Source organism: Thermobia domestica, chromosome 7 (assembly GCF_964235325.1).
Source record: "Thermobia domestica chromosome 7, izTheDome1.hap1.1, whole genome shotgun sequence".
In the NCBI taxonomy this organism is placed as follows: domain Eukaryota; kingdom Metazoa; phylum Arthropoda; class Insecta; order Zygentoma; family Lepismatidae; genus Thermobia; species Thermobia domestica.
In genome coordinates this window covers 241,730,154-241,753,759 of record NC_137460.1, presented here as the reverse complement: position 1 = coordinate 241,753,759, position 23,606 = coordinate 241,730,154, and the positions used below count along the sequence as shown (strand labels likewise).

Sequence of the window (23,606 nt, the reverse complement as noted above, 5' to 3'; positions counted from 1 at the left end):
TTTGGTTTTCCTAAAATCCTTGTTTATTTTAAACTTACTGTTAATTTATGTACCGATATTGTTTAAAAATGATAAAGAATAACTAAGAATTGAAGACTCCAACAAATGCTGATATAATATAATTTTAAATACAATAGTATTAGATAAAGAAAAAAGATTATTATTCTTGTAACAGACAAGCTATATAGATCCAACAAGTGTCTTAATGTGTTAAAGTTACACAGTAAAGTGCTAGTGAAATGATAAACGAAACAGTCTTCGGGGAAGATAAAAAAACAAAGCAAGGTTGATTGATTTAAATCAATAAAAAAGTCAATAATTTCAATCAAATTTATTTTTCTAAAAATTCTTAGTTTCTTCATTACTCACTGTTTCTAAGTTTTCTATAAAAAGAAAATGATGAGGTTGCACCAATGGCATTCTTCATCCCAATACATTATATTTTTAAGGGGAACGGTGGTACAGTGGTAGAGCGTTCGCTTCTGGTGTGAAGGATAATCCATGGTTCAATCCCAAGGCATGGAACTTTGTAGTGGACATCTCAAGATTCCACCAGTTATTAACGTCCGTCTCTTTTAGCCTAAAAGTCATAATCGTGAGTCTTTACGCTTTAATTTCATTTTGAAGTACATGAAAGTTAAGCTGAAATCTAATTAAATATCAGATCATGACCTATGTGTGCTATCGTATTTGTGAATATCCTCTGTAATTCTATCTTAATCGTAATAATTGTAGTTCTAATGATTTATACAGTGTGTGTTAAAAAGAACATTACAACTTTGAAAACTGATATTGATTGATTCATTTATCTTACAGACATGGTTTTGATGTTATTTTGTAGCAAAATACATCAAGTTTTGACTCACGTAGTACACTAGTTCACAAACAAGCCACCGCAAGCACTATGGGCAGTTGCAGCAAATTTGGCTGCTTTTACTGGTCCCGAGCGTGCTAGCTGTGTGTTTTGATTTGAAGAATCCAAGTCCGCGACAACTGTACAGCGAATTTTCGTACTACAAAGTATGGTAAAGATTCTCCCAGTAGGCCTACTGTTTATCGGTGGCTTAAGTATTTTATTGAAACTATTAGGCACAACAAATCTTCAGGTCGTTCCCGTGCATTTGAAGACGTTGTAGAGATCCCCAATGGAAGCCACATTAAAAAAAAAAAAAAAAAAAAAAAGTATTTTGCTACAGAATAGCACCAAAACCGTTTCTGTAAGCTAAATAAATATAGACCAGTGAGGAGAATTATTAAGCTGTAGAGAAAACTCCCATTTCCCAAAATTAATTTATGGATCGCATTTTCACCACACACTTTCACATCTTAGGATTAAATATATGGTGTTCACTTTTTTGTTCACTGTTGCTGTAGAATCATTCCTTTGGCATTCCACCATTACATGCCCTCTACATTAAGCAAACTAATAATTCGACTGTAGTCAAGTTCTAGAGAAGAAATTGAAGATATCAAATTACGTACTTGTTTTTGGAATTCCTGTATTCGTTTTGTTCCAGGGAGCGCGGTGGCTGAGTAGTAGAGCGTTCACCTCCGGTGCTCGGGTCCCAGGTTCGATCCCAGCTCGCGCCGTGTGGACTTTCTGGTGGACAAACACCGTGCTCGTGGGTTTTCTCGGGGTTCTCCCGTTTCCTCCCACTTTCATCATTCCACCATTTCACTCATTATCATCGGCTCCTTTATCCTAACCGGCATAACCGTGGGACGTAAAAGATTTCATTTTATTTTTCGTTTTATTCCATTTGATGTAACTGTTTAAACGAATAAGATTGATACATACATATCGAAATATAAGAAGCATACATATCGAGATATCACATGGAGTTAATAGTTGTAAAATAATACAGGGTGAACCTGAAAGACATGCACAAACTCGGGAGGTGACGTGTGACATCAAAAGAAGATTAAAAATAAAATCCTCTTGCATGTTGTTGAATTCTGCGTTGTGCAAGAGAAAGAGGGGTGGCAGCTTGGAATCGAAAATCGAATCGTGACAATTGGAGCGAAACAGAAAGATGTACACATAATTCTGGAGGTAATTCGTAACATCGAAAGAAGTCAAAATGTCCTCTTTCACGTTGTCGAATTCCGCGACGTGTACGAGTGACATGAGTGCCAACTTGAAATCCAAACTCGAATCCTGACAGTTGCAATGGAATAGAAAGATGAACACAGCGTACACGATGCGGAATTCGACAACATATAAGAGGACTTCTGTCTTTTGATGTCCGGAATCACCTCCCTGAGTTTGTGCACATCTTTCAGGTTTACCTCTATATTCGTTCCTCCACTTTCAAACCTTATGACCTTTAAAGTTTCCTGTCCAGAAAAAGCGTCATGAACTTAGACCCAAAAGCTGTCCAAAAATTAAGTAATTTAATAATTTTATCAATACATACGAGCTCATGTTTGTGGTTTTGTTGTGAAATGTAAATGATTGCTTGTGGATAAAATTGGCTGTGTTTTTCTTTCGCTAAATGCATATTCTTTGCTAATACATTTACTAATATTAAGTTCCGTGATTATAAATAGCAGAAATAAAAGCTAATTATTTATTTATTTTTCAGGTGAAAATGCTGCTACGAAGTCTGATAACCGACCATTGCCATTATCGATACCCGACTCCAAAGTATCAACCACTACGTTAAGAACTACAACGCAGAATATGCCTGACTTCAAAGTGTCGACTACTGTATTAAAAACTACAACGCAAAGTATGCCTGACAGTGTAACTGGTGTGTGTAACCGTTTAGTGCGTTTTGTGTCGGATTCTGAGGGCATTTTGTTGCTACGGTTTGGAGGAAGTGAAGCGGAGGTAGTGTTTCACAAGGATGTTTTCTATATCCATGGAGCTTCGTGCAGTGATGAGCCGTTGTCCAAATATGTTAGCGTGGGCACTGTGTTGAATTTCAACGCTGAACGTCTGTCAAAACCTGATAAGTGTGGTGCTTCATTTAGAGCTACTTTGGTGTGGGTTGGTTATAAACCTATACTTTCCAGTTCACCAGCAACCTCAACGTCATCCCTGTCGGTGTCTACCAGAGACGGACATTCTCCCACGCCTCCAAAATGCGAACAAGCAAAGAAAAAGGAATGGACTTTTTTGGGGGGAGCAGGGGTGGTTCTTCAAATACTGAATCAAAATGAAGCAATTGTTGGTGGTACTTCGGACAAGGCAGAAAAGACACTATGCCATAAAAATATTCTGTATGTTAATTCTAAAAGTTGCTTATCGGTTGAAGATATTAGTACTTGCATAAATGTGGGAAGTACAGTATATTTCAACTCTGTTGCTCTGAGCAAGGTACATGAAAGTGGAGCTAAGTACAAATGCGTGCTAGCGTGGGTGGGTAAAAAACCACGGACTTTTAACTACAAGAAAATTGCTATTGATTCTACGTCCGATGTTACGTACAGTGATACGACACTGATTTCTGGTAAATCATACACAGGGACTGTTAGCAGGTTTCTTCCGCCGTTTGGTTTTGTAGTGACCATTAAACTTAGTAGAGGGCCAGTGGAAGTGTTTGCAATGTCAAAGAATTTAAGTTGGGATGAAAGTTCTGTTAAGCTGGGCTATGATGCTGCTGTTGATGCCTTTTTGAACGAAGGAGAGTTCGTTGGGTTAATGGTACAGAAAGCAGTCATTTCCGAGACGAAGCCTTATGGTTGGTGTGCCACGCATGTGTGGAAATTCCTTGAATACGAAGATTATCCGGATTCGCCTGCTAAGACAGCTGCAGTGAAAAACGAAGCCATTTCCAGTGTTGATATTCATGAAGGCGAAATACAAGAAGTGTTTGCAGATCATGGTGTAATTAAAACAGTGTGTGGAAACATGATAAAATTTTCGAAGAACAAGTCAGAACTGTTGGGTGTACAATTAACTCATTTCGATCTGACCAACATATTTAACAAAGGTACGTAAAAAAGTTTCATCTCGCTAAAAATAACGACAGAAAATTAGTTATTTGTCTCATAATTGAAGAATATAGATAGAGATACTATATCGTTTGTATAACGTATTGCAGGTCTTTCTGTTCTAGTGCATGCTAGGTCCTTAGAATCAATTTGTTTTCTTATAGGAGAAATCTTTGAGCTATCTAAATTCTCAAATATAAACTGTAGTTTAAATTAAGACATCGTATTTTATTGGAAATTTTATGAGGAGTTCGATCGTAGTGGAGGAAAATAGATAATTTCTGTACTTTGTTCAGAAAAATATATATAAAAAAGACAAATTGTTGTAAGAGGAAATGATACGTAAGGATAAACAAGATATTTTTTAACACTTACAAATGACTTACCTCGAAATACTACTTAATTTTAAAATAGTCAAACTGTTTCAACATGACTTCGTTGCCTTCTTCGGTAGCTTAAAAACTTCTTTTGCAATCTTATGGCGACTCGTATGGGCCAAAATCATAACTATCCTCTACATCACCGTTGCGCGAGGCTTAATGCGATCGGCTCTCGTTAGACCTGGCGTTATCACCGTATGTTCCAATTCAGAGAACCGCAGTTTTCTAGACATGCTCAAAGTTATTTTCTAGACATGCTCAGTTGTTTTGTAGACATACTCAAAGTTACAGATATGAAGACGTCGCCGACGACTCGAATAGGGCAGTTAAGTGTCTCACAAGAAACCTGGCTACATTGATGAAAGAAAATCAATTATTGTCATAGGTGCAACCGCTACTGTGTTTTGAGAAACACATTTTTACAGCTTTCCAAATAATTACTAATTTTTCTTACCGTATACAGAATAGTAAACAATTTTCGATGTGGATACGGTCAATTTTGTTGAAAGTGATATTATTCACTTACAGTATTAATCCGTAAAATATTGATTTAGCTCAACTTCCACATAGCTTCGTGAGAGTGCAAATATAATTTTTATCATGATTTCTTTAATGCTAATTTTTTCTAATTTCACACAGGAAATCAAAGACCATAATGTAATTTGGTAATGTATTTCACTTTTTACAACATTTTTAAGATTGCGTATTTTCTAACATTATACTTCAAGGTTCAGACGAGTGGGAGGAAGTGCATATTACGCTGTTTAATTACCTACAAGAATCTAAGGTAATTTCAAGGAATTAAGGATAGTTTTACAACTTGCAGTTCTAAATGCGGAAAAATTTCTACATTACAGTAGTTCTACACTCTGCATCTGTGTAGTGCTAGTAATAGTGCAAAATGTTTTGCTCAGGCCGAAGATATGGTGTAAGTAACAGAAGTTTCTAAGCTACCGAAGAAGACAAGAGGCTTTGTTGAAACTGGTTGGCTAGTTTAGAATTAAGAAATATTTGGAGGTAAGTCATTGCTTATAACTAAGTATCAAGGTGCGTCATTTATTTCATAAAGTAAGAATTAGTATGGTTTAAGAAATCAAAATAAATTCTTTAAGTTTTACGTTCCACGGTTATGCTGACTTCTAAAGGAGACGGTGATGATGAGAGATGAATGAAATGGTGTAATGAAGAAAATGGGAGGAAACAGGAGAACCCCCAGAAATCCACCCCCCACACACGGTGTTTTTCCACCACAAAGCTCACTTTGCGCGAGCTGGGATCGAACGAAGGACTCCTTTTACCAGAGGTAAACGCTCGATCACTGAGCCACCACGGCCCACGGGAAATGATTAAAATGGTAGTGAAAAAAGTGAGAAAAAACGGGAGAACCCCGAGAAAACCCTCCACACGGTGTTTGTCCAGTACAAAACTCACTTGGCGCGAGCTGGGGTCGAACCAAGGACCCCATTCGCCAGAGGTGAACGCACTGTCACTGAACCACCGCGGCCGTGGAGTGAAGAAAGTGGAAGGAAACGGGAGAACTGCAAAATGAAATGAAATGAAATCTTTTGAGTATTACGTCCCACGGTTATGCCGGCTAGGCTAAAGGAGACGGAGGGTGAACTCCGAGAAACCCACGCACATGATGTTTGTCCACCACAAAGCTCACATGGCGCGAGCTGGAATCAAACCAAGGACCATATGCAACAGAGGTGAAGGCTCTACCTCTTAGCCCACGTGCCCTTATAGTATGGCTTATGTATTAAAAAGAAAGGGTGAGTTACTAGATGCGAAATAGCAATTATAAGTATGGAGGTTTATTTTTTAAATTACATGACATACGTATATTGCAAAAGTGAGCTTCTGAAAGATACAAAAATAACTTTAATTTTGCAGATTACAAGCATTTGATAATTCCATAAAATATTACCTGCCAAGAATGAGGTCATTCACCTTACATATTGCGTAAAATCTGAAGAATTCTTGTATGCTCGTCGTTGTAATACGAAAAATTCATGTTTGTTTAGGTTTTGAACAATTAACTTTGTTCTCCGTGCACACCTATTGTTTAAATAGGATTTACTGTTCCTACCCTTTCCCTTTCTCTTACCCTTTGCAACTAAACGTACTAATGTTAAACGCGTGACAAGACTAACCGACCGATTTCCTGTCTACCTAAATAAATAAATAGCAAGGAACCAATACGTTGTTTGCTTTATTGGGAAGCTTGCACTCTCGTAAAGAATGTGTTAGATCACTTCGTTCTGAGTTTAGTTCCAAGTCTGTTGAAGAACTTATTCATAAAATTACCATGGTCATAACTAACTCACTCTATGGCCTATGAAACCCGGAGGTTCAATGCCGCGTTCACAGAAGCTGTTAACTGACTTCTATCCTTAGCCAACTAGATCTAGCTTCTACTTTGTATTCCTATTTCTGCGAGACCTATCTTAATATTGTCCTGCCATCTGCTCCTAGGTCTTCCTAATGGTCATTGTCCGATTGGATTTCCAGTTAAAACTTAGAAAGTGTTCCTAGTTTCTTCCCTTCTGGCTACATGATCTGCCCACCTAAGTCTCCTAGATTTGATGACTCTTAACAATGTTCGGTAAACGATATAAATTATGTAGTTTTTCGTTACGAAGTTGCCGCCATTCATCATTCCCGTTTCTCTTGGGTCCGAATATTCGTCTTAGGATCTTGTTCTCAAAAACTTTCAGTCTGTGTTCTTCCCGTAGAGTAAGCCATCATGGTGATATGAGGAGTTAAATAATATTAAACTGGAATCAGGACCTAAAAACAAGGAAAAGTCGAGAAAAAGTGAAAACTGAAACGTAGTCTGTTGTCTTCCATAAAATAAGATTTTATCACAAAGCCACAGAACAAGCATTTTCAAAATTACCATTGAATATTCCACCCACCCACCTCCCTCCCTCCTATCATCGTTCTAGCCTGAGGACGTGAAACTGGTTCTTTACAGCCTTCCGCGTTGGTCTAGTAACTAGCACATGGGCTTTTGGTGCATATGTTCGGGGTTCGATTCCCCGGGTAGGTCTGGGCGAGGACAAAAATTTAATTTCAAATCATTCACTTTCATTAATCGTCCATCTCCTTTCCCCTAAAGGACATAATCGTTGTACGTTAAACTGTAAAAGTTCATTCAAATATCCACTTCACTTGCACAATAATTTCGTTAGTGTCACTGAATGAAGATGTCGTTTCTGAAATTTAGGTTGTGTTTTAAATTAATATAAAGGATTAAAATGATGCAAGGTCTTTTGTGAATGGCTTGTAGGTTCCTGTCAGTTAACATTCAAGTAGTGATTTAGCGCTTTTTTTTTTTTTTTTCTCGTATTAATCTTCTTGACACAGTATTTGTCAAAATGATTCCCAATGATTTTCCCTCAATCTCTGCAGTAACATTTTGATCTCATATAACAGTCAGTCTCGTGTTCGAAACTACTGTTTTTAAGTATGTGATTATCTAAAACTGTGGAATTTATTCTTCTATACCTAGAAATACGTTCCAATCCGAAAATGCCAGACGGTTTCGACCATACCTCTCAGCGGCTCGTAAATTTCTGCTGGATATTTCCTTCACATCTCATGACAGAACAATAACCTCTTGCTCTACTGTACAGATAAAAAGTATATTTTCCCCTTGAATAAAATACTTTAGGTTCTTGGAAATACATAGAAAGAACGAAGTACGTAATACCTTGTACCCTTGTGAACATTGAGCATAAAAATAACTTAGTTTGTAAATACATGGTTTGTAAGTGACAGTTAACAGATAGAATATGTTACCAAATTAACCGTTGATGTGCCATCAAAAAAATAAATAAATAAAAAAAAATAAAAACATAAAATAAAGAAATTGTCATTTAAGAGAAACATCATTAATCATGTCATTTAAATATGTTCTAAATTATTCATTGTGGCTTTGGAAAATTCAAGATTACTAATAAAACTCCAACTGACCAAAGCAGTGAATATATTTTAAGATTATATATATACTGCTTTGGTCAATTGGAGAATGTTCTCTTAACACCATTGAATGTATCACCACCATGTGCAATAGTTTTACAACCTACAATTCCAAGGGAAGCCTACATTTCTTATCTGTGTAGTATTGTTAATAGTGCAAGATAGTATTGTTCCGCTATCAGATGTAAAGCAAATTTACAGTAGTAATTTTCGACCCGCTGATGAAGACAAAGGGCCTTATTGAAACTGGGTATAAAGTGAATCATAGCTTGGTATTGAATATTAATATATTGTATTTTAAACTATGTATTACAGTTTCGGATATCTACCATATTCTTCATCAGACACTATATAGGGACTATAGAACATAAATGAAGATATAGACATATATATAGTCATCCTTATGAAAAAGTCTAAATTCTACTGACTGAAGCTTTCAGCCAATCCCGTAGGTCCCCGTGTCCACTTTCTTGCTAATCACGTGCCGCCATTTTTTGTCTTTATAAGGACCTTTTCAGTTCCATCTTGTCTATGCTATCCAACATTCTCTGCCATAATTCATTAATAGGTAAGCCCCCTGTCCAGTTCATAGCCAGACGGAGACCTACGGGGTTGGCCGAAGACTTCAGCCAATACAATTTAAACTTTCTCATAAGGATGATGATATATATAATATGTGTGTGTGTCTGTATCTTCATTTATGTTCTATAGTGTCTATGCAGTTTCTGATGAAGGGTATGGTAGATATCCGAAACTGTAACACATCATAGTTTAAAATATAGTCTGTGTTGAAGCTTTGGTGAGTATTTCTTTTGTTACAATATCGAATCCAAAGCCATGGTTGGTGTTGTTAATATACGGTAGTACATCTAAGTAATTATGGTATTTATTTATTTCATATTCTTAAAATTATATGTGGCTTTCATTGTACAGCACATGTTATCTTATAGGTCAGAAGGTAAACTTTGTATGGAAGACACCGAAAGCAAGCGAGACAGGAAAGGCTGATGAAAAGAACCAAATCCTGTGTTTCGGTGGAATATTTGAAGATCACTTTGACCAATCTGCCAAGATCTACAAATACTGCGAAGAGAATGAGATCAAGAAGGAAGTGGTTCATAAGCTGGTAAGTGCTAATAGTATTTTTCACTTGTATTATAAGTTGGTGTGGTTAAGCAAAAATTGTAATTGACTCTAAAGTTACCAGCCTGAGTAGAAAGAGTCTTCAACGGGTATTCATTCAAGATTTCTGACCCACTTATCGCTAACAAATACGAAATTTGGTATAGACATTAGTCCGTCTCTACATAGGAACCTGCGACGATCTCACTTTTCCCATCACTTTATGCACTTACGGAGATCTTATTTGTGTAGGTCAGCTGATTGTTCCAGAAGTCATGACTTTGCCTCAGAAATAAGAGTTTCATCGTCTTGGAAATGCTTTCGCTTCAAAAGTGACTTAATGGTTAAGAAGAAGTGAGTGTGTAATGGTGCAAGGTCAAGAGAGTACGTGCGATGGGGAAAGATTTCATACTTGCAGGATCGTGCTTATGTCTGGACAGCATCCAAGGTATGAGTTGAAGCGTTGTCTTGAAGGATACGGACACCTTTGATAAGCATTTCACGCATCTTGTTTGAAATAATAGTAAAATATCTCGTTCGAGGTGATTTCATTTTTGCCCAGACCTTATAGTTACTCTGTATATATAATTTCCCAATAAGCAACACAGGGGAAAGCACATCATCGTCTAGTAGAAAAATTACTAGAACAATAAGGAATAACTGTGTGTACGGGTACGTGTCTGTGACGAAATAGAAATTACATGTAAATACTTGTATATACAGGGTGTTACAAAAATTTGTTACAATATTTTGGGAATAGATTCCTCACATCAAAATAAGAAGAAACGTTCATATGGTTGTAACGTAATCGACACATAAATGGAGAAAATTGTATAATAATAATAAGAAAAGTGTAAGTTTGGTTATAGAATGAGGACGCTCACTCCTACCTGTAATGCGACCGCCTCTAGTGGCGATTCTCAGTACTAATAAATCTTCTTGCTCGATGCGGAAGGAACATCCGCCATTGCGGATTGTCAATTCAGACAGAGAACAGTGGTGGGATTATCTCTCCTCCAAGAAATTATGAATTTAGTTACTTTTCGGTCGTAAATTTCCTCAAAAGATGCAATTCCTTGAAAAACAGGTTTGGTAAAATGTAGAAATTGATTTTTAGGCTATGAGTTTGGCTATTTGAAGAGAAAGAGAAAAGAAATTACGTGGAATTTTCACTTCATATTTGTGCCATGATATATATTTAAAATTACGTATCTTAGTCCTCAATTCTATAACTCGTATTTATTAATGTTTAAAAATGCTTATTATCATATGTCTTGTGTTTATATACATTTTCTTTTGTGCTAGTAACACTATAAAGGTGATTTTGGCTACTTGAAAATTCTCTTGTAAAACATGTTCGAACATGTGCTAATCGGTCTTCAGCTCACGTAACCTTTAATGGCTGTTAATTGGACTAATGGAAAGGAACTTTTGAAAGTGAAATTAAATTCTAAATTGAACTAACCTAAGGAAAATACTTATACTTTAGTGTAGTGAAAATTTAAAATTGAACTTGTTGAAATTAAATTAAAACTGAATTACAGCCAAAGGAAAATTTTCATGAATATTACATATTTAACTTGTTGTTTCATATATATTTTGTTACTAGTTATAATAAAACGAGGACTAAACTTATATAGTATTAATTACAGCTATTTCCATGCGTACGTCATTCCGCCACCACTATAGTTTGTATGAGCATTTTTTTTTTTTCTTTCGAAGTATAAACCTCTAAAACTGCTACATGGTCCTGTGGTCGGAAGGGCATATTTTCCTAGTTATAGGCTGCCGAAAACGTGATAAAATGAACTTTAAAGGTCCATATTTCCGCTACTGTAGGACCGATCTTAGTCGGATCAAGACTACTGAGGAACTAGTATGTGAACTATCCAAATATCTATCTTTCAGAACCTCTGGTACTTGCACAATCATTTTTAGAGAGACTGTTTGGGAGTATTTGATCACTTTCCACCTATTTTTGTGAAAATTGGTGTGCAATTACTGAAGCACTCTTAAACATGGATATTTGGATAGCTCATATACCAGTTTCTCAGTGATGTCTTGACCCGACTACGATAGGCCCCATATGATCTTTTTTACTTGTCTACCCATAAGGAATCCACCCCTGAAATTTTGCCGTACCTTTTTGTTACACCCTGTATACGAATATATGAGAATACAAGAAAAGAATAAACTAAACATATTTTTAGAAGAAAGAAGTGTAATGTCTTGAAACCACCATCACAACTACAAACACTACCATCGCAAAAGAAATCTACAATACGACAATAAATAACAATAAAGACAAAATAAAGGATATAGATATTAATGAAAGAGGAAACACCCAATATTTTTAAAATAGATCCTCTGTAGATGTCAATTCTATAACACAAAGAGTGAAAAAGTGACTGACTGGAACTCGAACCCGGGACCTCCAGCATACCTTGCCGATGCGTTAACCAATACGCCTCCCAGTCCGCTTCCCAGAACAGCCATTCACTCTCTCTCTTGAGGTCAGTACTCTCCACTCGGACCAAGTGTGTTGTACTACAGACTCCTGTTGTGCTTGGACAATCCCTGTGTTCATACACTGAGCACCTATGACGGTTGTCAGTCATTTTTTCACTCTTTGAGCATTAAAAAATTCAATCTACAGAGGATCTGATGTGTTTATAAAATCGGTTGTTTCCTCTTTTATTAATATCTATATGAAATTTCAACCGTCATAGGTGCTCGGTATAGGGATACAGGGATTGTCCAAGCACAGCAGGGGTCTGTAGTACAACTCACGTGATTCGAGTGGAGAGCACCGACCTCAAGAGTGAGAGAGTGAATGGCTTTTCTAGGAAGCGGACTATGTGTCGTAGTGATTAACGTATCGGTACGGTATGCCAAAGGTCCCGGGTTCGAGTCCCGGTCCTCGCAGTCACTTTTTCACTCTCAGTGCATTACAAAACCCCCTGTGGGTTTTAGTTGTTTTAAGCATCTTGCTCTTATGTAGTTTTCCGAGATATTTATGATCAATTTTAGATACTTGTAGTATCCTATAGGATGGATAAATACTTGTATATAAAAATGATTACTCATGTATAGAAATTGGTATTGGTATCTAGCAGGGTTGGCAAACACCATGGTTTTTATTGAAAAAAAAAAACCGGTTTTTTGGGTTTAAACCAGGTTTGTTTTTTGGTTTAAACCCGTTTTTTTTTGGTTTAAATAATTTGCTCTATGTATTCATATCATATATGGACAGAAATAAGTTCGTTTCGCCTTGGTGTTACTATGCAACAACCGGGTTATGCTGGAAGGGTCACATAAGCTTAAAGCGGAATCCAAACCACTTCTCAACTTACATCCGAGAGAAATTGTCCTCCATTTGAACTCGGAACCAGGACTAATTGGCTACAAATGCGATACGTCCGCCGACTCACTTACAAAGGACTCCTGATAAAAATACGTTGTACTGATCTTTACGTACTTGTTAATATAATTGTCAAGAGTAATTTCAAAAGGACAAAAAGATAAACAGTTGCACAAGTGAAACCATTATACAGAAACCATTTCAAAATACTACAGAGCACAGAAGAACTAATTTAGTCCAAGTTAGTTAACAACGACTGTTATTAGGCCAAGTTAAATAAATACAACGACTTAATTTGCATATCAGTAAGAAAAGTGAATAAAGATAAGAATTATTTGAGTCCACTTTGGCTCAGAGTCATTTATACATAAATGGATACCAAAGATACTTCTCATTTCACTAAATGCCTCTCGTAGGGTTTTATGAGCCCCCCGCCACACACACACACAAAGTACGGCATTTCGATGTATTTTATCAATAATAAATATTATTGAAACGAAACAATATTTAGAATTTTTCTTTGATTGCAATTACATAACAATAATAACAAACCATTAAAAAATCACAAAACAAACGTTCATAAACTTATTTAAAAAAAAAAAAAAAAAGTTGCTTTTGTAGTATAATCTTTTTGAGTAATGAATGGGGGAATTTAGGTCTGAATATAATATGAATAATGTACGGGAGTGAAACGTGATAACCCACAAATGTGTGTTCATCAAGGTTTTACAAACACTTGCACTTTTACGAACATTTTTCTTTTTTTGGTTTAAACCAGTTAAAAAAAAAAAAAAAAAAAAAAAAAAAAAAACAGCTGGTTTAAACAACCAGCCAACCCTGGTATTTAACAAGATAGGCGATTAGTATGGAGCGAGTAAGTGCTCCAGGTTTTTCTATTAAATTGATATGTATCTCCTGTATAGAATAGGGGAGAAAATATGTCGAAAAAGTTGGTGTATTGTATCATGAAAGTAAGAATCACTGCAGAAGGACGAACAGTCATTGCACTCTGTATTCATGTAAGAATCAGCCACCTAGACTTAGAAGTCTACACGGAGGAATTTAGTAATCCACAGTGGCCATACTGTATAGTTCACACATTCACTAGAGTGTTGCAGGTTTTGGTTCTTACCATTGTGGTCGCAGTTCCGCACTTTCTCCTATATTCCTGATTTGACACCATCCAAAAGATTCAGAAAGAAAGAAAGAAAGAGGGTTGTGTTTGACAGCATAGGGGGAAGATGACTTAGGAAACAATTTTAAACGTGGTAGAATCCTTAAAAAAATGGATAAATGTCCAGGTTCCTGCACAGTAGATCCCGAGTAATCCGAGCCTCGACTAACCGAGGTGATAGGCGCGAAGCGCGTGTTGTAATGTACAAGCAGAAGCCAAGGCGACGCAGCAGTTGGCATAAATTAAGAAAAATAGGAAAAAAGATGAAAAGAAATGGAGAAGATTTGGATCTTTAGCATAAAGCTGTAACACGCGTAGGTATCGAACCGCTGTCGCTGTTGTATTTGGAAAATCTAGTTCTTCTGTAGTTTCTGTCTCTTATAAACCGTCACGCCCCACGCGTAGTAATGGAACATCTCCCCAACCATGTGGTACTGCTGTGGTACTTGAAGAATCAAATGTGCTCTCCATCAATCAATATAGGCCTGTTTATTATACTGTATCGCATGCCTTTACTACTGTACGTACGGTACTGCCCTTTATTTGGCAAAAAGTCTTATTTGAGCCCCGATTATCGGAGGCTGAATGATGAGGTAGGATAGTCGAGCCTCTAGTATATTGTCATTATTGAAATTTCAGATCTTCCATTACTTGTTATACAGTCAGTTTGCAAATTCTAATAACACCCCGTGTATGTAAGTTGGATTTCATGGATACTGCAAAATTGACTTCATTATTCTAATTTTCTTTATAACAATATTGTAATTGTATGTCTTTCTAACTTAAGCTATAATAGTCTGTTTTTCTTTCTTTTACAGATGTTGCAACTAGGTTCTCAGTTTGATAGTGAAAAGAAACCTGATATTGAAGAAGATTCCATAGAGACAGATAATCCTCCATTATCTGCTTTACATGAGAATGAGTAAGTTATTATTATTTTAGAAAACACAATATTATGTTAGTAAATATGAAGTTAATGGTGAAAAAGAAAGAAAAAAAATAGACATTATTAACACCTTCCGTTCCAGGTGTCATTTTCCTATGTACGTGCTGTAATACCAGGTTTCATTCACTGTTAAAAGGCTGTTTAGACCGTTATATAGGGCATAGTTATTGTGCAAGCGCGAGGATAGCATTCACATTGCTGATTTAAGAAAAAAAAAAAATGCATTATGAAACATTTGGACTAAGAAAGGGTAATTTTGATATTCTGAAGGGATTTTCTGCTGCTGCAGGTTGGCAACATTGACCGTAGATCAAATACAGTGTGTTTCTTTTTTCTTTCTTTTTTCCCATCTCGAAATACGATCTCAAAGTTGATAGTTGTTTATCGTTAAAACAAATACTTGTGCGTTGTAATTGAATGCTTCCTTAGACCTGCCATCTACAGAGACAACACATTCTTTGTCTTTTCTGTCAGTAAAGTGCTGTCACCTAGGGAGAAATAGTAGAACTAAGTCTTGCCTTGCAACCACTAACAAATTTCATCATCTCCAGTATTAGTACGACTCTTAATAAGGGATACGTTTTCATGACATCCACATGAATGTCACTGGTACGCAAGAGGTTAAGGATCTGGGAATAACCTTTGATAGACAGATGAAGTTTTGTTATCATATGAATTCTATTACTACAAGGAGCAAGAAGATCAATTGGCTTTATTTATAAATAGTGGCCTGTTTCTCAAAACGGTTGAACGTCTGTGTATTTATGGTGCCTTCCATTTCAATTCAGGCAGAGCATGTACCATCACCATCTCAGATATTGTTGAAACTTTTTTTTTTTTTTTATAGCAACTAGACATGTTTTTAAGAGACCCATATTTTTTGTTTTGTCGAAAAAGTTTTTCCCACCAAGTAATGGGCCACCAAAGACGGGGAGTACAATTTATGAAGTGTAGAAGACCTGGAAAATGGTCAACTTCGGAGCCCCACCATTCAGCTATGGAGACAGGTAGAGTTATAATTCTTATGGTATGTACATAAGAATATAAATAAACTATATTTTATTATAGTTTCGTTTGCGCATGCGTATCTTTTTGCACATAAATTAACAAATGAACGTCAGTTTATCTGAAAAGTCGAAGTTTGCGATATTTTTTTTTTTTTTTTTTTTTTTGGAGCAGTTCCGGTTCGAATTTTAAAATTCTGTTTTCACGTTGGTAAGACCTAGTTCCCCGCTTTGCGAAAAAAATTTGTATCGCTTCTGTGCGCTACCGTTTTGTCGCAAAAAATTCGAGAAATTGTAAAATTTTCAAAAATCGCCATTTTTGGGCGCCATTTTCTCGAAAACACCATCTTTTAAAATTCTGAAATTTTGTCAGATGGTTCAACTTTACATGAATAATAAACACACCAAATACCATTCCCGACCAATTCTTCATGAATTAACTACAGCCTTTTGAAGTTAGCGAAGTTTCATTAACTTTGATGTCACAGTTAGCAACACTGGAAACAATAAAAATACATGATTTGATGTTTGTGGTTCACATTCATTAAATGAAGAATAAAAGGTTTTCCTGGCTGGTTCTTTTTATTATTTTGATCAAAAAAGCTCTCTGGAATAGTAAAATGAGCCTCCCTCCTACTCCTCCGTTTTCATAAACCGAAGTAATCTGAGATGGAAATTACGATTACGAAACACACAAATTTTAAGTTTAGTTAAAATGGCCATCCAATAAATTCTGATGATCTATAAAAAGTCTAAACTATTACCTCAGTGAATGCTCCAGACGAAGTTTCAATTAAGTGCGATGTCATTACAATGATCGAAAAGAACAAAAAGTTTAAAAAAACTCGAAACATTTTCTTATGCCTTCCATCAAAGAAATTTACGGACTTTTTAAACTGAACAATCCCAGCATAAGAATGGGTCACTCGGAATTTTATAATATTCGACTAAAGTGAGTCAGTCCGCAACCTGCGAGGGAAGTGTGTGTGTGTGTGTGTGTGTATTGTGCAAATTTTAAGTTAGCTGCTACTGCGTTGCAACAAATCAAAGGTGCAACCTTTATTGAAGCTGTCATGAGTGACCTATTTCCTTTAGTAGTATGATCCGTAGAAAATGACAGCTGTCTTCTTCAAGAATGTGGTAAATGTCCTGGAGTGGAAGGAATAAGTGTGGAGTCTTTAATTGTTGATCCTGTTGAAAATTAAAGTGTTACGTATGCCATATGGGAAAACAATGATCTCGTTAAAAGAAACTGTGCCACTTTCTGTTTTCGTATCGTACATTGCTGGTTTAACTGTAAGAATTGTAATTCATGACTACATCAAGAAAATCCAAAGAGAATTAATTGCTACCGAAAAGCATCGTATAATATTTCAAGATACAAATTCTATTTCACTTCATGTGGACTTCGCTGAAAATTGGACTGTTATTCTGCAAAGTGAAATTCAGAGTTATCACCGGAATATGAAAAAACTGACAGTTTTGTTGTAATAAACGAAGATAAAACACACGATTCGGCTCATGTACTCATAGCCATAGACAAGATTCTTAAAATACTCGGAGAAAAGCGAAAATATATTTTATAGGAAAAGGTTTGAATACGTGAAAATAAGTGTCTACAATTTCCCAAACCGTGTCAGTGATTTCTGATGGTGCTGCATCCCACTTTAAAAATAGCTTTCAGATGTTCGAGATGCAGACAGGTACGATAAAGCAGTGGTTTTGCAGTGAAACCGGCCATGCTAGGTAGGGTCTCTGCGATGGTATTGGGGGGGGGGGGGGGGGACGGCTAAAGAATGTGGCAACGCGGCATAATCTTAGGCAAAAACAGATCACAGTATTAAAACCGCAGAAGAATTCGTGAGTATAGTGCAAGTACAAACTCCGGGTATTACTCTCGTTTTGTTGCCTGGAACTGAATTCGACAACTTCCGGAAGAAAGAAAAGAAAGAAAGAAAAAAAAAAAGCAAGAATGGGAAAGTATGCGACCGGTAAGTGGTATTCAACGAAGTCACCTTTGGCTTTTGGAAAATGGCGAAGTTTTTATGGCAGTAACGGGTCACCATAAAGTAACTTCATGCTTCCGCCAGAATCGAGCTTCTGCAATTCAAAGTGTAGATTTAAGAAGTCTGCAAAAAGGAACTTTTGATACATATATATGCGCAAAGGCGCCGATTTCTCTGTAAATTTGGGGGGTGGGGCATTCAGATGCAGAAGGCATATATATATATATATGAGGATTTTAACACAAATTACATTCAAATTATGTCAAATATTGTATATTCATAAGTACAATAGGAGGCCCGGGTTCCCCCCCCCCCCCCCCCGAGGATCGACACCCTTGTATATACAGTGCTGGAAATTGGTATAAAGGTAGAGGGACATTTGAAAATAGGAGGAGGCAAGAATGCCGAGGATGGATGTAAGTGATATATTTACAAAGTAATGTTGTATACTGTACAAAATCAAAGGCATATCGTTTGCTAATACGTCACTGGCACACGTAATTTAAACAAAAAGAGAAATGAGACGATTGTCGGGTGGAAATTGGTATAAAGGCACCCATGGTTACTTGTCGATTGGCGCCCTCTACACGTTCAACACTACACCTGATACGCCTTTGAGAATCAGCTGACACAGTGCGATAAGAGAAACGCGGGTGTGAACGTCTGTGAGCTGTTGTGTGGGTCATGCCTCGTGGAAAATTGTAGTCGAGTGAGGAACAAGCATGTGTCTGTGCGTACAAGGACATGGGCCTGTCAAATCGGCAAATTGCAAAACGGTTAAATCGTTCAAGTTGTGTAGTTGATAATTACGTTCGGTTGGGTGCACAATATGGAAAGAACGGGAAGTATGATAGAACGAGAAAACTCGCGGAGTCCACGAAACGATTAATTGTGCGCAAGGCAAGGGCCGGAAATATTCATCTTCCCAAATTGTTGCTGTTTGCAAGTTACCTGTCACATCCAGAAGAGTACGTCAAATTTTGAATCAATATCCACATCTTACATTCAAGAAACGGAAGTGTAAACCACCCTTAAGTCCGATGCACAAGCAGGCGCGACTCCAGTTTGAGCAAACACATATGTCGTGGACATCCGAATGGAATTACGTTGTGTTTAGTGATGAGAAGTTCAATTTAGATGGTCCGGATGGTTTTCAATACTATTGGCATGACCTTAGGAAAAAAGAGCAAGTGCAAATGAGCAGAAATTTTGGTGGAGGAAGTGTTATGATTTGGGCAGCGTTTTGTGTTAAAGGTACAACCAACATTGCATGGCTCAACCCCAAGATGAATTCATCGACGTACACAGAGATGTTAGAAATAGAATTGCTGCGGATGTATGAGGAGTTGGACGATCAAAACCTGATTTTCCAGCAGGACAACGCTGCTATCCACAGGGCAGCAGCAACTCTACAGTGGTTTCAAGACAAAGGCATTAAGGTCATGGAGTGACCAGCGAGAAGCCCTGATCTTAACCCGATAGAAAACCTATGGGGCATCCTTGCGCGCAATGTTTATCGCAATGGACGGCAATTTGGGACCATTGCTGAGTTGAACAATGCGATACGAGAAGAGTGGTCAACGATTCCACGGCAACAACTAACATATCTCATAAAAACAATGCCGAAGCGCACATTCCAACTCATTCAGAAAAAGGGAGGTACAAACAAGTACTGAACACTCATTTTCCATTCTGCACTTTAAATTATACTTTCATTTTTGTCAAAGACACTGGGTGCCTTTATACTAATTTCCACCCGAAAATCGTCTAATTTATCATTTTGTGTATACTACACGTGCCAGTGACGTATTAGCAAACGATATGCCTTTGATTTTGTATAGTATACAATGTTACTTTGTAAATAGATCACCTTTATTCATCCTCGGCATTCTTGCCTTCTTCTATTTTCAAATGTCTCTCTGCCTTTATACCAATTTCCAGCACTGTACGTATGAAAACCAGTGGTGCGTAGCAGAATTATGAATAAATCATGAATTACGTAAAGTTGAAGTGCTGTTTATGCTTCCACATGGGCCTTCAGCAGGTTTCCAGAAGAGCATAAGAGAAGTGAAAATAAGTGTTTTGTGATTATCGACAATGTGCTACACAGGGGCGGATCCAGGACGGACTTCTGGGGAAGGGGGAAGTGTAATACTGCTACTTAGAGCTACTTTTAAGAGCTCCAAACTCTGGGATGGGTTTTATTTATATATAAAACAAGAAAGTTTCTTCTCCTGGGAGGGAGATCGCCTCCCCGGATCCACCTCTGGACGAGTTGTAAGCGAACCTACACCTATTGGAGCATCTGCACGGTTACATGCTATTAGCGAAGAAGACACCAAGCAAGCAAATGATTGGTCCATGTGAAAAAAAAAAAAAAAAAAATCAGTGAAATTTTGTTTCCGAAGACCATTTTAAGTAAGTGGACTTAAAATTTGTGTGTTTCGTAATCGTAATTTCCATCTCAGATTACTTCGTTTTTAAAAAAACGGAGAAGAAGGGGGGAGGCTCGTTTTACTATTTCAGAGATTCTTTTTGATCAAAAAACCAGTCAGGAAAACCTTTTATTCTTCATTTAATGAATGTGAACCACAAACATCAAATCATTGCATTTTTATTGTTTCCAGTGTTGCTAACTGTGACATCAAAGTTAATGAAACTTCGCTAACTTCAAAAGGCTGTAGTTAATTCATGAAGAATTGGTCGGGAATGGTATTTGGTGTGTTTATTATTCATGTAAAGTTGAACCATCTGACAAAATTTCAGAATTTTAAAAGATGGTGTTTTCGAGAAAATGGCGCCCAAAAATTGCGATTTTTGAAACTTTTACAATTTCTCGAATTTTTTGCGACAAAACGGTAGCGCACAGAAGCGATACAATTTTTTTTCGCAAAGCGGGGAACTAGATCTTACCAACGTGAAAACAGAATTTTAAAATTCGAACCAGAAGTGCTCGAAAAAAAAAAAATCGCAAACTTAGACTTTTCAGATAAACTGACGTTCATTTGTTAATTTATGTACAAAAAGATACGCATGCGCAAACCAAACTATAATAAAATATAGTTTATTTATATCCTTATGTATATACCATAAGAATTATAACTCTACCTATCTCCATAGCTGAATGGTGGGGCTCCGAAGTTGACTATTTTCCATGTCTTTTACAATTCATAAATTGTACTCCTCGTCTTTGATGGCCAATAACTTGGCGGGAAATTTTTTTTTCGACAAAACAAAACAAAAAAAAAAAATGTTCCTCTTAAAAACATGTCTAGTTGCTATAAAAAAAGTTTCAACAATATCTGAGATGGTGATGGTACAATTTTATTTATTTATTTATTTTTTGCCTGAGTTGAAATGGAAGGCACCTTATACATACTGTTTGTTAGGCCTAAATTGCAATTTAGATTTGTAATATGAAATAGCATTTTTACAAATTTGACAAATAGAATTTCATCTGTACAAAACAAATTGAATTTCATCTAAAAATGAACTACTATAATATATTTTGATATATAACTAGCTGAACCTGTGCTATTTACACAGTGCACAGTTCTAATATGAGCGTAAATCTCCTTCTCACTATATCTGTGCAAATCCCTTTACGGAACAGGAAGACTCTCAAAGGGAGTGAATTGCTATAGACAAACATGTAAATAATTCCATATCTGAGTACGCCTCACTCTGGATCCACAAGCCTTGGAAGTTGCTACCTAGAAATAGGTTTTGTCATTCAGATTAAAGTAAAGCGTCTGAAATGTCCATCAACCCGCTATACGTAGCTCTTCTACTGGTTCCTTTTCACAAAGGTATCAATCTAGTTTTAATATTAAACTAATAGGGCCAAAACGATGCGTAAAATATAGAATAGAAAAATAAAGACAATCTTTTTTGAAAATTTGAATGAGAACTGTGTCATTCCATATCAACTCAACACACCGTTTTGTGCGGACTCCTTCAGATTTTGATTATTTTTACGTCACATAAAGATATCACAGGAAGATTGAAAAATACCAAATTTCAGCCTTCTAGGTTTATTAGTTTCCGAAATTTTAGGATTCGAAATTTCCAATTTTCATCCAAAAATTGCATATATTACCTTTTTTAATTTGATATATATCGGCCCCTAATTAACGTACCGAACTGAGACTTACGTCATTGCAAAGCCATTATTTTAAGCTTTTCTTTAGATATGTAAATCAGTGTGGTGTACTAAAAAAAAAAAAAAATTCGAAAATTCGAACTCGAATTTCTTAAAAAAAGGTCAATTTTAAATTTGTAAAAAAAAAAAAAAAAAAAATCTTATATGTAGGTTAGGCCTTTATAAAGATACAATCAAAATATAATTATTGTAGGATCGTTATGAGATCGGAGAAACGAACTTCGAAGGAAATTGTGTGAATAAAGAAAAAAATGTCTTACATGTTTGCATAATATTCACTGAACTTTCCTTACGCTGTAACTTTTGGCAATCATTCAAAGTACTTAACTGAAGCACATCTATAAGCAGAGACTAACCTTTAGCTAAAGTCTTTTGAAGAGATGTATTTCTGGAATGCTCTGGTAGTTGTTTTGCCGTCATCTTCAGGAATGCGGTAAACACGACCAGTAGGTGTCACTAGGCTCTCTTTGCATAGAATGCCTCGTGACTGAACCCGCAATATGTCCATCTTATTTGGATGAAGAAATGAAGGTGATGTTCCAGCAGGATGCCAAAATATTACCTTCACCTGGCCATCTTCTTGACTAGAAGTGACGACATGTCCGAGCCACCAATTTCCTTCGTAAACTGTAGTCACATATCCATGAATTTCACTTAATAGAAGGGTCCGTAATGTCCAGCTGGTGTATGCTGGATGTTGAAGAAAAGAAGAACTTAATCACTACATACACAGACAAAGGATATATCGTTTGTCTGTGACTACATACGTTCTATCACGGGATACAAAGGCATGGAGTCTTCGTGTCCCTGAAATTCCGTGAATATTTTCGAAACTTTTTTTTTAAGAAGTTCACCAGTCGCAGCATATTCTGAGTGAGTAACAAATATGAACTCAATCCCTAAGATACTCTTCTTTGCCCAATCATAAAGTTGTAATGGTTCCAAAATTTGATCTGAGAATGGGCACTCGAGGCTTACTTTTTGCCAGTCTCTTCACAGTGCCTCCTATACCATCGCATGACCATTTACCATTGGTGTAGCAAAAAAGTACCACTCAGCCTGTATTCCTAAGTCTTATTGGTGTAAGCATAAGTTTAGAAAGTTTTTACAGTTTATATACTGTGCAGCTGAACCATCCGAAAAGTATAAAATTTTCTCAGGGGCAGTACTATGTTCGTTTCGAAGGAATTCCAAAAACTTCTTCTGAAAAGATTGTGCTAAGAACACGGTGTTGTGCTAAGAACAGTAAGATACTATAACCACGTTGTAGTGATCGTTTTTGTTACATTTTCGGTGATAAATTACGAAGGGGTGGACTGTAGCTTGGTTGGTATTCGAGTGAAATGATTGTGTCTCATCTTGTACAACAAAGTCATAATTTTCGACGAAGTCACAAACAACAGCAAATTCACTTTCAGAAATATTTCCTTTAACATGGTTGAAAAATAAACGTTGTTGCTTCCCTATGAAGTCATAATAAAGATCATTTAATTTTTGACAAAATAGCTCAATAAATTCTGATGATGGC

The 23,606-nt window shown here is 36.6% G+C and overlaps 1 protein-coding gene across 3 annotated transcripts in view; it reads left to right on the top strand.

The window, feature by feature from the left end:
- The window catches only part of LOC145690788 (uncharacterized), a 192,823-nt gene that overhangs the window by 131,349 nt on the left and 37,868 nt on the right, over window positions 1-23,606 (top strand). For all 3 annotated transcript variants that reach the window (XM_081766061.1, XM_081766060.1, XM_081766059.1), the window contains 3 exons: window positions 2,586-3,938; window positions 9,254-9,429; window positions 14,779-14,882. In XM_081766061.1, the coding sequence (XP_081622187.1) occupies window positions 2,586-3,938; window positions 9,254-9,429; window positions 14,779-14,882 (1,633 nt within the window). The remainder of the gene's footprint in view (window positions 1-2,585; window positions 3,939-9,253; window positions 9,430-14,778; window positions 14,883-23,606) is intronic.